The 16438-nt window shown below is 44.2% G+C and overlaps 1 protein-coding gene across 2 annotated transcripts in view; it reads left to right on the top strand.

The window, feature by feature from the left end:
• Positions 1-16438, top strand: part of SCPEP1 (serine carboxypeptidase 1) — a 38454-nt gene that overhangs the window by 8256 nt on the left and 13760 nt on the right. The window contains exons 4-7 of one of the 2 annotated variants that reach the window (XM_082603561.1): positions 1110-1265; positions 1611-1685; positions 10397-10469; positions 14415-14452. In XM_082603561.1, coding sequence (XP_082459687.1) covers positions 1110-1265; positions 1611-1685; positions 10397-10469; positions 14415-14452 — 342 coding nt within the window. The remainder of the gene's footprint in view (positions 1-1109; positions 1266-1610; positions 1686-10396; positions 10470-14414; positions 14453-16438) is intronic. The other variant, XM_082603562.1, reaches the window with a different exon arrangement.

The following is a 16438-nucleotide window of genomic DNA, read 5'->3' as shown; positions in this document are numbered from 1 at the left end:
TAATAGGGTAATGTGACTGGGGCAGAGAGCCTGAACAAGAAGTGAGGAGATGTGGGCCTTGGTCCTGATGCTGCCATTACCTATCCAACTTTGTGACCTTGGACAAGTCCTGGGCCTTTCTGGGCTTTATTGTCCTGATCAGTAAAGGACATGGCTGTAGTGTGTCATCACTAGGGATCCTTCGGGATGTAAAATTCTATAACTCTAAGCCTCTTTGGGAAAGGTATTAGAATAAATTCTGTTCTTGTAGTGTTCAGCAAAGCCAGGCCAATGTGGGAACTGGGTTCATTTTGAAGAAAACAGACGTGTGGTATTCCGACCTCTCACTGCTTCGAGCTGTTGCTCACACTGACACTGCATGGTTCTACCTGCGCGAATGAATTACATTCAGGACATTTGTAGTGTGTGAAAGTAACAGCCTAGATGCTTCGATCCCTGTGTATATGTTAATTTTTCTTCTTGCCTCTCCTTTTCTTTGCCTTTCTTTGCCATACTAGTCTGTGTTCCTGTTCCAAATTTTTTTTAATCCATTTTAGTAACAGATCATAACCACACTGATATCCTCACGTGTGGTTTTTGTTGAGCTCATATAAGGGGATCAAAAGATAGTTGGTGGGGGCTTCCCTGGTGGCGCAGTGGTTGGGAGCCCGCCTGCCGATGCGGGGGACACGGGTTCGTGCCCCGGTCCGGGAGGATGCCGCGTGCCGCGGAGCGGCTGGGCCCGTGAGCCATGGCCGTTGGGCCTGCGCGTCCGGAGCCTGTGCTCCGCAACGGGAGAGGCCACGGCAGCGCGAGGACCACATACCGCAAAAAAAAAAAAAAAAAAAAAAAAAAGATGGTGACTGGCAGGCTGATTGCAACATTTTTTTTTTTTTTTTTTGCGGTACGCAGGTCTCTCACTGTTGTGGCCTCTCCCGTTGCGGAGCACAGGCTCCGGACGCGCAGGCTCAGCGGCCATGGCTCACGGGCCCAGACGCTCTGCGGCACGTGGGATCTTCCCAGACCGGGGCACGAACCTGCGTCCCCCGCATCGGCAGGCGGACTCTCAACCACTGCACCACCAGGGAAACCCCTGATTGCAACATTTGACTTTCCTCTGTGGCTTGTAGCTCCAGTCAGCCAGTCTCCTGTTTGTGGATAACCCAGTGGGCACCGGGTTCAGTTATGTGAACAAGAGTGACGCGTACACCAAAGACCTGGCCATGGTGGCATCAGACATGATGGTTCTCCTGAAGACTTTCTTTGAATGCCACGAAGAATTCCAGGTAAGCAAGCTCAGAGGGGGGCTAGCAGTTGCCGCACTGCATCCATCAGATGCAAACTTCCCCGAGAGTTACATGCCGAGCTGATTCCAGAGAAAAGCTTTTTGCACCCAGGATCAGATTGTGGGCTTCTGTTTCAGTCATCACTAAAGGTGGTTTTAGCTTGAAAAAAATGACCCTGCAGCCAGTATTCTAATTAAACATAATAATCAGACATGGGAGGAAAGATCAGCAAAAGCCGATTTGTTTTGTCTGGCCACTACATGCAATAGAAATTTGAAATTGATTCGTGTGAATTAAAAGGCATTCAGGATATTTTAATTCTTTGTAAATTCCTTTTCTTCCTAGACGATTCCATTCTACATTTTCTCAGAGTCCTATGGAGGAAAAATGGCTGCTGGCATTGCTCTAGAACTTTATAAGGTAACAGGGAAGATGACTTTGTTTGGTGTTGGACAGAAACTGATTATCTTACTTGTTATAGTCACCTGATAATTGAATATTCTTTGAATAGGACCTTGTACATACAGAGTAAGTCTGTAATAATAACCTTGAAAAGTTTCAAAAAGAACAATGAAGTTTGCCCCACCAGATATCGAACAGGCTATACAGCTAAGCGAGTAAAGCAATTAGGGGCTGGCATAGCAACAGAGAAATGCAGATACATGCAGCAGGCTAAAGAATCTAGAAACATATTTTATATATACTTATGTATATGTATATATGTATCTGTGTATGTTTATAACATACATATGTATCATACTTACATATGAACATACATAAATGATAAGATGGTATTTCAAATCACCGAGGAAAACAATGTTCAATAAATGATATGGAGACAAGTGGCTATCACTTTGGAAAATAGTAAAGTTAGATTCTTGCCTTACATGAAACATCAGTTCTTTTTTTTTTAATTTATTTATTTTATTTATTTTAATTTTGGCTGCGTTGGGTCTTTGTTGCTGTGCACAGACTTTCTCTAGTTGTGGCGAGCGGGGGCTACCCTTTGTTGCAGGGCGCAGGCTTCTCATTGTGGTGGCTTCTCTTGTTGCAGAGCACAGGCTCTAGGCGTGCGGGCTACAGTAGTTGTGGCTCGCGGGCTTTAGAGCACAGGCTCAGTAGTTGTGGTGCACGGGCTTAGTTGCTCCACGGCATGTGGGATTTCCCAGACCAGGGCTTGAACCCGTGTCCCCTGCACTGGCAGGCGGATTCTTAACCACTGCGCCAACAGGGAAGCCCTGAAACATCAGTTCTTGATAGATTAAAAATCTAAACATAAAAATCAAAACTGTAAGAGAACCTAAAAATATAGGGGAAAAGTTTTATAATCTTGGGTACGAAAAACTTGCTTTTCCTTCATAAGATGAAACACCCAAAAGCAAAAAGAGTAGGTTTGACGTATTTAGACCACATAGAAATTTAAAACTTTTTAGAGTTTCATAAACAATTTTAAAAGATATACACACACAAATAAATATATAGTAGAAGTAGTATTCACATCAATAAGTCCATTAAAAAAGATAATATTCTAATAGGATATTGGCCAGAAAATATGGGCAAACAATTTATAGAAGAAATGCAAACTGCCTATGGACGTGTGAACAATGTTCAACTTTTAGTAGTAAGTCAAATCTGTGAGATTTGCAAATGTTTTTAAAAATTGGTGGGAGGTCCCTGGGCGTCCAGTGATTAGGACTCCACGCTTCCACTGCAGGGGGCACGGGTTCGATTCCTGGTCAGGGAACTAAGATCCTGCAGGCCACGTGGCATGGCCAAAAAAAATAAATAAAATAAAATAAAGTAAAAATTTGGTAACCCCCGGTTTTGCTAAGCAGTCAGGAAAATAAGTGCTCTTGTGCACGTTTGATGGGAATGAAAATTGGTAAATCATTTTAAAAGGGCACTTTGGCAGTATCTATAAACTTTTGAAATGTATGTGCCCTTTGACCCAATAATTTCACTTCCAGGAATCTGTCCTGTGGGAATACTTATACATGTGTGTGTGTCAGAGGATGTTAAGTTCATCATCATCATCGTTGCTTATAATGTCCATAAACGGAAAACAAGATCAGTGGCTGTCTGTAGAGGATTACTTAAATGAAATACGTGGATCCTTCTGTGATGGACACGTTGAAGCCATCAGAAAGAATGGGTAGATCTGTGCATATATATACGTGTATGTATATACATATGCTTGTGAAAACAAAGGAGCTAGAAGGATATATACCATGTTAACTGGTTAGTGAGCGTGAGGGTGCAGATGGGGCAGAGGTAAACCTTTTTTCACTTTTTCTCCTTCTGTGATTAAATTTTTTACAGTGAGCTTGTCTGAGCTTTTTTTTAAATTGAAGTATAGTTGATGTACAGTATTATATGTTACACATATACAACATAGTGATTCACAATTTATAAAGGTTATACTCTATTTATAGTTGTAAAATATTGGCTATATTCCTTGTGTTATACAGTATGAGCTTTTTTTTTTAAGATTTATTCTCTTTAAAAATGAACCTTTTTGGGCTTCCCTGGTGGCGCAGTGGTTGAGAGTCCGCCTGCCGATGCAGGGGACACGGGTTCGTGCCCCGGTCCGGGAAGATCCCACATGCCACGGAGAGGCTAGGCCCGTGAGCCATGGCCACTGAGCCTGCGCGTCCGGAGCCTGTGTTCCGCAACGGGAGAGGCCACAACAGTGAGAGGCCCGCGTACCGCAAAAAAAAAAAAAAAGAACCTTTTATAAGAAGCAGTATAGGTGCATAACAGAAAATTAGAAAATACAGCAAGCACAAATTTAAAAAATTAAAAAGAGATCACTATTGTTAACACCTCAGCGTATAGCCTTTAAATCTTTTTCCGCGCTTTTAGAAATAAGTAAATTTTTTAACCAATAGGAGATAGCAGTATACGTAATGTCTGTAGCCTGCTTCCTTCCGTCGCTAGTCCTCCCTTTCCTACTTCAGTAAATTTTCATCTCAAATGTTCAGGCTTTAATAATCCCAACACGTCCTTTGTGGTCAGTTTGTTTAAGCCAGGACTCAGTCCAGATCCGTGAATTACATGTGGCTGGGATGTCCCTAAAGTCTGTTTTCATCTAACACAGTTCCTTTTTTATGACCCCCATTTGGTAAAGAAACCAGACTAACCGAATATCCCATTTTCTGGATTTGTGTGGTAGCATCTTCATGGTGTTATTTAGCTTATTCCTCTCTTCATGGTGTTTCCTACAAAACTGGAGGTCATAGTTAAAGGCCTGATGCATTCAAGGTAAAAGTTTTGGATAGAATATATCATAATAGGTCAGATTTCAGGAAACAATGGCCCATAGGTCAAATCCAGTCCACCACCTGCTTTTATACGACCCATGAGCTAAGAATGGTTTTTATATTATCAAGTGACAGTGGTGGGGTGGGGTGGGTTAAAAGAAGAGTAATATTTCATGACACATGAAAATTGTGTGAAAATCAAATTTCAATGTCCACAAATAAAGGTGGTTTTTTGGTAATTTTTATTTTATTTTATTTTATTTAACATCTTTATTGGAGTATAATTGCTTTACAATGGTGTGTTAGTTTCTGCTTTATAACAAAGTGAATCAGTTATACATATACATATATCCCCATATCTCTTCCCTCTTGCGTCGCCCTCCCTCCCACCCTCCCTATCCCACCCCTCTAGGTGGTCACAAAGCACCAAGCTGATCTCCCTGTGCTTTGTGGCTGCTTCCCACTAGCTGTCTATTTTACGTTTGGTAGTGTATATATGTCCGTGCCACTCTCTCACTTTGTCCCAGCTTACCCTTCTCCATCCCCATATCCTCAAGTCCATTCTCTAGTAGGTCTGCGTCTTTATTCCCGTCTTGCCCCTAGGTTCTTCAGAACTTTTTTTTTTAATGTTCCATATATGTGTGTTAGAATATGATATTTGTTTTTCTCTTTCTGACTTACTTCAATCTGTATGACAGACTCTAGGTCCATCCACCTCACTACAAATAACTCAATTTCGTTTCTTTTTATGGCTGAGTAATATTCCATTGTATATATGTGTCACATCTTCTTTATCCATTCATCTGTTGATGGACACTTAGGTTGCTTCCATGTCCTGGCTATTGTAAATAGAGCTGCAATGAACATTTTGGTACATGACTCTTTTTGAATTATGGTTTTCTCAGGGTATATGCCCAGTAGTAGGATTGCTGGGTCGTATGGTAGTTCTATTTTTAGTTTTTTAAGGAACCTCCATACTGTTCTCCATAGTGGCTGTATCAATTTAAATTCCCACCAACATTGCAAGAGGGTTCCCTTTTCTCCACACCCCCTCCAGTATTTATTGTTTGTAGATTTTTTGATGATGGCCATTCTGACTGGTGTGAGATTATATCTCATTGTAGTTTTGATTTGCATTTCTCTAATGATAAATGATGTTGAGCATTCTTTCATGTGTTTCTTGGCAATCTGTATATCTTCTTTGGAAAAATGTCTAGTTAGGTCTTCTGCCCATTTTTGGATTGGGTTGTTAGTTTTTCTGATATTGAGCTGAACGACCTGCTTGTAAATTTTGGAGATTAATTCTGTCTGTTGCTTCATTTGCAAATATCTTCTCCCATTCTGAGGGTTGTCTTTTCGCCTTTTTTATGGTTTCCTTTGCTGTGCAAAAGCTTTCAAGTTTCATTAGGTCCCATTTGTTTATTTTTGTTTTTATTTCCATTTCTCTAGGAGGTGGGTCAAAAAGGATCTTGCTGTGATTTATGTCATAGAGTGTTCTGCCTATGTTTTCCTCTTAAGAGTTTGATAGTGTCTGGCCTTACATTTAGGTCTTTAATCCATTTTGAGTTTATTTTTGGGTATGGTGTTAGGGAGTGTTCTAATTTCATTCTTTAACATGGAGCTGTCCAGTTTTCCCAGCACCACTTATTGAAGAGGCTGTCTTTTCATCCACTGTATATTCTTGCCTCCTTTATCAAAGATAAGGTGACCATATGTGCATGGGTTTATCTCTGGGCTTTCTATCCTGTTCCATTGATCTATATTTCCGTTTTTGTGCCAGTACCATAGTGTCTTGATTACTGTAGCTTTGTAGTATAGCCTGAAGTCCGGGAGCCCGATTCCTCCGGCTCCGTTTTTCTTTCTCAAGATTGCTTTGGCGGGCTTCCCTGGTGGCACAGTGGTTGAGAGTCCGCCTGCCGATGCAGGGGACACGAGTTCGTGCCCCGGTCCGGGAAGATCCCACATGCCGTGGAGCGGCTGGGCCCATGAGCCATGGCCGCTGAGCCTGTGCGTCTGGAGCCTGTGCTCCGCGAGGGGAGAGGCCACAACAGTGAGAGGCCCACGTAACAAACAAACAAACAAACAAACAAACAAACAAAAAAAGATTGCTTTGGCTATTCGGGGTCTTTTGTGTTTCCATACAACTTGTGAAATTTTTTGTTCTAATTCTGTGAAAAATACCATTGGTAGTTTGATAGGGATTGCATTGAGTCTGTAGATTGCTTTGGGTAGTAGTCATTTTCACAATGTTGATTCTTCCAATCTAAGAACATGGTATATCTCTCTATCTATTTGTATCATCTTTAATTCTTTCATCAGTGTCTTATGATTTTCTGCATACAGGTCTTTTGTCTCCTTAGGTAGGTTTATTCCTAGATATTTTATTCTTTTTGTTGCAGTGGTAAATGGGAGTGTTTTCTTAATTTCACTTTCAGATTTTTCATCATTAGTGTATAGGAATGCAAGAGATTTCTGTGCATTCATTTTGTATCCTGCTACTTTACCAGATTCATTGATTACCTCTAGTAGTTTTCTGGTAGCATCTTTAGGATTCTCTGTGTACACGTCTCTATATATCACGTCATCTGCAAACAGTGACAGCTTTACTTCTTTTCCGATTTGGATACCTTTTATTTCTTTTTCTTCTCTGATTGCTGTGGCTAAAACTTCCAAAACTATGTTGCATAATAGGGGTGAGAGTGGGCAACCTTGTGTTGTTCCTGATCTTAGTGGAAATGGTTTCAGTTTATCACCATTGAGGACACGATGTTGGCTGTGAGTTTGTCATAGATGGCCTTTATGATGTTGAGGAAATTTGACTCTATGCCTACTTTCTGCAGGGTTTTTATCATAAATGGGTGTTGAATTTTGTCGAAAGCTTTCTCTGCATCTATTGAGAGGATCATATGGTTTTTCTCCTTCAGTTTGTTAATATGGTGTATCACATTGATTGATTTGCTTATATTGAAGAATCCTTGCATTCCTGGAATAAACCCCACTTGATCATGGTGTATGATCCTTTTAATGTGCTGTTGGATTCTGTTTGCTAGTATTTTGTTGAGGATTTTTGCATCTATGTTCATCAGTGATATTGGCCTGTAGTTTTCTTTCTTTGTGACATCCTTGTCTGGTTTTGGTATCAGGGTGATGGTGGCCTCGTAGAATGAGTTTGGGAGTGTTCCTCCCTCTGCTATATTTTGGAAGAGTTTGAGAAGGATAGGTGTTAGCTCTTCTCTAAGTGTTTGATAGATTTTGCCTGTGAAGCCATCTGGTCCTGGGCTTTTGTTTGTTGGAAGATTTTTAATCACAGTTTCAATTTCAGTGCTTGTGATTGGTCTGTTTGTTTTTTCTATTTCTTCCTGATTCAGTCTTGGCAGGTTGTGCATTTCTAAGAATTTGTCCATTTCTTCCAGGTTGTCCATTTTATTGGCATAGAGTTGCTTGTAGTAATCTCTCATGATCCGTTGTATTTCTGCAGTGTCAGTTGTTACTTCTCCTTTTTCATTTCTAATTCTATTGATTTGAGTCTTCTCCCTTTTTTTTCTTGATGCCTCTGGCAATGCTTTATCAATTTTCTTTATTTTCTCAAAGAACCAGCTTTTAGTTTTATTGGTCTTTGCTATCGTTTCCTTCATTTCTTTTACATTTATTTCTCATCTGATCTTTATGATTTCTTTCCTTCTGCTAACTTTGGAGTTCTTTTTTTCTTCTTTCTCTAGTTGCTTTAGGTGTAAGGTTAGGTTGTTTATTTGAGATGTTTCTTGTTTCTTAAGGTAGGATTGTATTGCTATAAATTTCCCTCTTAGAACTGCTTTTGCTGCATCTCATAGGTTTTGGGTCATTGTGTTTTCATTGTCATTTGTTTCGAGGTATTTTTTGATTTGCTCTTTCATTTCTTCAGTGATCTCTTGGTTATTAAGTAGTGTATTGTTTAGCCTCCATGTGTTTGTATTTTTTACAGATTTTTTCCTGTAATTGATACCTAGTCTCATAGCGTTGTGGTTGGAAAGATACTTGATACGATTTCAATTTTCTTACATTTACCGAGGCTGGATTTGTGACCCAAGATATGATCTATCCTGGAGAACGTTCCATGAGCACTTGAGAAAAATGTGTATTCTCTTGTTTTTGGATGGAATGTCCTATAAATATCAATTAAGTCCATCTTGTTTAATGTATCATTTAAAGCTTGTGTTTCCTTATTTATTTTCATTTTGGATGATCTGTCCATTGGTGAAAGTGGGGTGTTAAAAGTCCCCTACTATCATTGTTACTGTCAATTTTCCTTTTATGGCTGTTAGTATTTGCCTTATGTCTGAGGTGCTCCTATGTTGGGTGCATAAATATTTACAATTGTTATATCTTCTTCTTGGATCGATCCCTTGATCATTATGTGGTGTCCTTCTTTGTCTCTTGTAATAGTCTTTATTTTAAAGTATATTTTGTCTGATATGAGAATTGCTACTCCAGTTTTCTTCTGATTTCCATTTGCATGGAATATCTTTTTCCATCCCCTCTCTTTCAGTCTGTACGTGTCCCTAGGTCTGAAGTGGGTCTTTTGTAGACAGCATATATACGTGTCTTGTTTTTGTATCCATTCAGCCAGTATATGTCTTTTGGTTGTAGCATTTAATCCGTTTACATTTAAGGTAATTATCTATATGTATGTTCCTATGACCATTTTCTTAATTGTTTTGGTTTGTTATTGTAGGTCTTTTTCTTCTCTTGTGTTTCCTGCCTAGAGAAGTTCCTTTAGCATTTGTTGTAAAGTTGGTTTGGTGGTGCTGAATTCTCTTAGCTTTTGCTTATCTGTAAAGGTTTTAATTTCTCTGTCAAATCTGAATGAGATTCTTGCTTGGTTGAGTAATCTTGGTTGTAGATTTTTCTCCTTCATCACTTTAACTATGTCCTGCCACTCCCTTCTGGTTTGCAGAGTTTCTGCTGAAAGATCAGCTCTTAACCTTATGGGGATTCTCTTGTGTGTTATTTGTTGTTTTTCCCTTGCTGCTTTTAATATTTTTTCTTTGTTTAAACTTTTTTTTTCTTTCTTTTTTTTTCTTTTTTTTTTTTTTTTTTTTTTTTTGCAGTACACGGGCCTCCCACTGCTGTGGCCTCTCCCATTGTGGAGCACAGGCTCTGGACATGCAGACTCAGCGGCCATGGCTCATGGGCCCAGCCGCTCCACGGCATGTGGGATCTTCCCGGACCGGGGCACGAACCCGTGTCCCCTGCATTGGCAGGTGGACTGTCAACCACTGTGCCACCAGGGAAGACCCTCATTCCTTTTTTTAAGCTGCATCATGCACCATGGAAATAACCATAATTAATTTAGCCCACCCTATTGATAAATATTTCAGTTGTTTCCAATGTTCTGCTACTGGGCAGATGAATTCCTTTTAAATGGATAAAAGCAGCAGGGGGCATGAGTTCCCAGTCCTAAGGCATCCATCCCACCCTCAAGGACCTTCTGAGGAGGCCTCCCAGCTCTGCAGTGACCACTGGAGACAGTGGCGATTGTACCCAGAGAGCCCCCAGAGCACCTTGTGAGAAATCAGAGTCCTCCAAGGGAAAGGGTGCCAGCGTCCCTTCTAAGGAAGAGATAGGGGCTACACCAGATCCCCCGCACGTCCTGCCAACACCCTTGGGAAAACTCAAACAGTTCCTACTCATTTTGCAAATGGCAGCAGGAAAGAGTTACCCTTGCCCTCTAGTGGGCATCTGTTGTCTTTGGATATCCAGAGTATCCTGGGTGGGCAGGAGCTTTCTCTGCTCAGGAAAGGCAGTGTATAAAGGCTTGGCTCCCTCATGTTGAGGAAGGGATGGAGGCCCCTGGGTCTTCTTGACATGGATATTTCTTGGCTTCTCTTTCAGGCTGTTCAGCAAGGGACCATCCAGTGCAACTTTGCCGGGGTTGCTTTGGGTGACTCCTGGATCTCTCCCGTCGGTAAGTAGGGAATTTTCAGACATTTTAAAGGTCCCTTTCCCTACCCTTTGGGACTTTGGGCTGTGGTGTCTAGATCAAAGAACAAGGCAATGGAATTCTCTGGGTCCTTGAAGAAGTCAACACAGAAAGTGTTTGCCCCAGGAGTATTCCAAGAAATTCAGGGGTGAGAACTCATTTACAGAGAGCACCTACCGTGGACTGCTACAGGCTGAACCGAGGTCTCTTGTTTGATTTTCACAACAAAAGAATCCAGTTTTACAGTTGAAGACATTCTAGAGACGTAGAAAGATGATGGAATTTGCCCTCTGACACACAGAATGAGTCGCCTGGGCAGGATTCAAACCCAAGTCTGTCATCTCGTCCTGTCCACCATCCTTCTGCTGACATGAGCATTTGGGGTGAAATTCCCACCTGTTGCTCATTTTGATGGTGATGCAGGGCTACCATCTGGTCCTGTAACTCAGAGGTTTGAAATTTCATAACCTGAGCATCCCTGTTGGGAGTATAGATAAAAGTTGTTTGGATTGTATACACCCAGGGTGTGGCTTCAGGCATCTGAAATAGTCACTGTGGTAGGGTTAACTCTGGTGAGGATTTCTAAATCTCAGCAATGTGGATGTTTGGAGCATCATGTGATTCTTTGTTATGGGGGGAGGTGTCCTGTGCAGTGAAGGATGTTAGCAGCCTCTCTACCCGTTAGACGCCAGTATTTCCACCCCAGCTTGGCAACCAACAATCTCTCCAGACATATTGCCAAATGTCCCCAGGGGACAAAATCACCCCAGTTAGGAACTAGTGCCCTAACCTAACAAAAGGTGACTTTTCACAGGCAAAACCAAACTGTAGAGTTAGATTTCAGAAGAGAAGTTGCCTCTGAAGGAGGGAGGGGAATAAGCTGGAAAGGGACACAAAGGAACTTTTTAGGCTCTCGTTGGGTGGTTGTTACGTGAGTGGATGTGTTCACCGAAACTCTTCTAAATGTATGTCTATGGTTTGTGATGATGCCTCAGGTTTTTAAAAATAATCATTTATAAAAGGTAATATTTTCCCCTTAAAAGATAGAGATTTGGCTTCTTACAGAGCCATGTCCCTGATGGATTCAGGACATTCTGAAGCTGCTTGGATGGTTACTTCCTGTCCTCGTTCTTGGCATCTCCAGGGCAGGACTGAAAGGACAGGACTGAAAGCTCAGTCCGCATTGTGCAAAGGGCTGCTCTTTGTGTTTCCTTCCTGGATGTGCTTCCGAGGACGCCAAGATGTTGCAGAAGCCTTGACCTGAGGCGTGAGGGAGTCAGCAGGTTTCTTGCCAGGGGTCTCCCTCAGAGTGACAGTACTGGCCTCACGCTCCCTTCAAGGGTCTCATCACAGCTGTGTTAATAACACTAAACACTTTTCATGTGCTCACTTCACTTAATGCTTGCAACAGCTCCATGGGATAGATGGTATTATTATCCTAGTTTTGGAGGTGATGAAATGGAGACTCAGAGAGGTTAAGCAATCTTCCTAAAGTCACACAGCTAAAGCCAGGATGCACATGAAGGCAGCAGGCACTGGAATCCATGCACTTAACCATTACCCTGCATTCCTCCCTGAGACCAGTAAGTTAGCCTCATGGCTTTGCATGTGCTCTTCATCTGGTCCAAAATCTCCCGAATTCACCTTGTTGTGACCCACCTCCCCTTTTCAATCTTCCTGCCCAGCTCTTAATCCCTCCTTCCAGGTCCACGTTGATCCCTCCTTCCAGATCCACCTTACGTATCACTCTTCCACCCCAGAAGTACTCTCTTTTTTGAAGAAGTACTGTTAATTTTCATAAGCAATTATTAATTGCTTGCTAGAGAGTAGTTGTTTTGTTGGGTGCTAGGAAAGATACACAGACATGCTTCATTTCTTCAAGAAGATCTGCACAGTTCAATATGGTAGCCATAGCCACATATGACTATTTACATTAATTAAAATACATAAAATTTTCCATCTTTCATTTGTACTACCCACAATTTCAGTGCCCGGTAGCCACATGTGGCTGTTGACTATTGTTTTGGACCACACAGATACAGAACATTTTGAGAATTCCCTGGTGGTCCAGTGGGTTAGGACTCTGTGCTTCCACTGCAGGGGGCATGGGTTCAATCCCTGGTTGGGGAACTACAATCCCACAAGCCTTGCGGTGTGGAAGAAAAAAGAAAAAGATACAGAACATTGCCATCATTGCAGAAAGTTCTACTGGACATCAGAGGTCCGCATCAGAGTTGAGCAAACTACAGCCTCCAAGTCAAGTCTGTCCTGCCACTCTGCTTTGGTAGATAAAGTTTTTACTGGGACACAGTCACACCTACTTATTTACATGTCCTCTGACTGTTTTGGAGGCTGCCGAAACAGAGTTGAGTAGTTGTAACAGAGATCAGCTGCCCTGCAAAGCCAGAAATATTTATCTCTTTCTTTCAGAAAAAGTTGGTCAATCCCTGGTCTAGATCAAGCAGGGAATGGGATGCACTGGAGAACTGCAGATGATTCTTCATAAGAAACTGAGGGGCTTCCCTGGTGGCGCAGTGGTTGAGAGTGTGCCTGCCGATGCAGGGGACACGGGATCGTGCCCCCAGTCTGGGAAGATCCCACATGCCGCAGAGCGGCTGGGCCCGTGAGCCATGGCCGCTGAGCCTGTGCGCATCCGGAGCCTGTGCTCCGCAACGGGAGAGGCCACAACAGTGAGAGGCCCGCGTACCGCAAAAAAAAAAGCAACAGAAACAGAAACTGAGGCAGAGGCTTGATGGTTTAGCTGGAGAGGTGAATGACAGCTAGGTCCTGAAGGACCTGGTGTGCCTGCATTTCTCAGGGTGTGCTCTGAAGAATACCAGTCCAGTGAAGTGCTATGCAAAGGGCTCCATGGCCAAATAAGTTTCAGGAGTGCCAAATACTGGTCCCACTTCCTCAAGGTTCACAGGTACATTAAAGGCTCTGAGAAGTCCTGCAGTAAAAAAAAAAAAATGTGTTGTCTTTTGCATAACCCCAAAGGTATTTCACCAGAAAGTCATTTTTCCTTCTAATACTTAGGTTAACATTCTGTAGAACTGAGGTTATTTGAAACAGACTTTGAGATACTTGGGCTTAGGGGGAACCATTGAAAGCTTTTAAGCAAAGGAGTGACGTGTTCAAATGTGCTCTGTAAGTTGTGGTCCTTGATGTAAATCAGCTATACTTCAGGTTTGTTTTTTTTTAATTACAGCAGAAAAAAAATCACATAAGCAAAGAAAAAAAAGTTGTGGGCCTTGCTACTTTTTTGGCACATGTCTCAATGGCACTAGCCATGCTTAGGGTTATGGTAGTTGTGAACTTGTGCAAACCAAGCCCAACTATTCTCTTTGAAGTCAGGTATTGTCTTACTCACGTTTATATCTTATAAAGCTCCTTACTGGCTTTAGGCCCATAGTCTGCTCTCAGTACATCTTCGGGATTGAAATGAATTGATTGGCAGTACAGCACAGACGCTGGTTGTGAGGTCATTAGTCGTCTCCCTTAATTAGCTCCTTGACGGAAGCTGGCGTCCCCAAATTGGAGCAGCAGGCAGGATGCAGAGCAGAACTCTGAAGGTGGGGAAATATTTTTAGGCTGTCACAAAGTCTAGAAGTCTGCGAATGAGGGCCTCCACTGCACACGCACTGCTTGCCTGTGGTGCCATCCCTGGCGGCTCACTGGCTGTGCCAGTATCAGGCCAAATTATGTAGCATTTAGTCCTGAGTCACCAGAAAGACCCCCACAGCCTCGCCCCACCTCCCAGCCACTGAGACATCAGCCCTGCATGGGCCCTGGTGAGTTAAGGAGCCTTCAGACCCGAAGCCACTGCATTTCTTCTGTCTCTTTCTGCTCTGGAAGGAAAACTAGTTAGGTACTTTGTGGGGAGAACAGAGCCACAGCAAACTTATTTTATTCTTATGTGGTTTCCTTCAGATTCAGTGCTCTCCTGGGGACCTTACTTGTACAGCATGGTAAGTAGATGAGTCCCCAGCTCCGCATCTTCTGTGGTTAACAGCCCAGCTGACCTCTTCTGTCTCTGTCCGAAGGAAGGACAAAGCTAGCTGGGTTTGCCTATGTGGTTGACACTGCCCCTTAGGGACTTATCAAATAATCCATATCGAATCAAAGACCCTCAGCAACAGCCGGCCTTGGGGACAAATTTAAAGAAATATCAGCACAGTTATCCCATTTCTCCAGGCACAAGAAATGCACTTTTTAAAATCCCCCGCCCCCAGCTTTTTATTACAGACATTTTCAAATATGCAGAAAAGTTGAAAGATCATGGTGGACACCCGTGTACCCATCACTGAGACTCGGTTACCATTTTCCTATATTTCCCTCATCAGTAAACAGAGCACTTACAATCCTGCGCCTTCCTGTGGACGGTCCCCTTTCTCCTTCCTGTGGACGGTCCCCTTTCTCCTTCCTGTGGACGGTCCCCTTTCTCCTTCCTGTGGACGGTCCCCTTTCTCCTTCCTGCCGCTTTCCTGTGGACGGTCCCCTTTCTCCTTCCTGCCGCTTTCCTGTGGACGGTCCCCTTTCTCCTTCCTGTGGACGGTCCCCTTTCTCCTTCCTGCCGCTTTCCTGTGGACGGTCCCCTTTCTCCTTCCTGCCGCTTTCCTGTGGACGGTCCCCTTTCTCCTTCCTGTGGACGGTCCCCTTTCTCCTTCCTGCCGCTTTCCTGTGGACGGTCCCCTTTCTCCTTCCTGCCGCCTTCCTGTGGACGGTCCCCTTTCTCCTTCCTGCCGCCTTCCTGTGGACGGTCCCCTTTCTCCTTCCTGCCGCCTTCCTGTGGACGGTCCCCTTTCTCCTTCCTGCCGCCTTCCTGTGGACGGTCCCCTTTCTCCTTCCTGTGGACGGTCCCCTTTCTCCTTCCTGTGGACGGTCCCCTTTCTCCTTCCTGTGGACGGTCCCCTTTCTCCTTCCTGCCGCTTTCCTGTGGACGGTCCCCTTTCTCCTTCCTGTGGACGGTCCCCTTTCTCCTTCCTGTGGACGGTCCCCTTTCTCCTTCCTGTGGACGGTCCCCTTTCTCCTTCCTGCCGCTTTCCTGTGGACGGTCCCCTTTCTCCTTCCTGTGGACGGTCCCCTTTCTCCTTCCTGCCGCTTTCCTGTGGACGGTCCCCTTTCTCCTTCCTGCCGCTTTCCTGTGGACGGTCCCCTTTCTCCTTCCTGCCGCTTTCCTGTGGACGGTCCCCTTTCTCCTTCCTGCCGCTTTCCTGTGGACGGTCCCCTTTCTCCTTCCTGTGGACGGTCCCCTTTCTCCTTCCTGTGGACGGTCCCCTTTCTCCTTCCTGCCGCCTTCCTGTGGACGGTCCCCTTTCTCCTTCCTGCCGCTTTCCTGTGGACGGTCCCCTTTCTCCTTCCTGCCGCTTTCCTGTGGACGGTCCCCTTTCTCCTTCCTGCCGCTTTCCTGTGGACGGTCCCCTTTCTCCTTCCTGCCGCTTTCCTGTGGACGGTCCCCTTTCCCCTTCCTGCCGCTTTCCTGTGGACGGTCCCCTTTCTCCTTCCTGCCGCTTTCCTGTGGACGGTCCCCTTTCTCCTTCCTGCCGCTTTCCTGTGGACGGTCCCCTTTCTCCTTCCTGCCGCTTTCCTGTGGACGGTCCCCTTTCTCCTTCCTGCCGCTTTCCTGTGGACGGTCCCCTTTCCCCTTCCTGCCGCTTTCCTGTGGACGGTCCCCTTTCTCCTTCCTGCCGCTTTCCTGTGGATGGTCCCCTTTCCCCTTCCTGCCGCTTTCCTGTGGACGGTCCCCTTTCCCCTTCCTGCCGCTTTCCTGTGGACGGTCCCCTTTCTCCTTCCTGCCGCTTTCCTGTGGACGGTCCCCTTTCTCCTTCCTGCCGCTTTCCTGTGGACGGTCCCCTTTCTCCTTCCTGCCGCCTTCCTGTGGACGGTCCCCTTTCTCCTTCCTGCCGCCTTCCTGTGGACGGTCCCCTTTCTCCTTCCTGCCGCCTTCCTGTGGA

Source organism: Mesoplodon mirus (assembly GCF_964341445.2).
Source record: "Mesoplodon mirus genome assembly, chromosome: 18".
Lineage (NCBI taxonomy): Eukaryota > Metazoa > Chordata > Mammalia > Artiodactyla > Ziphiidae > Mesoplodon > Mesoplodon mirus.
This window is presented reverse-complemented; position numbering and strand designations above follow the sequence as displayed.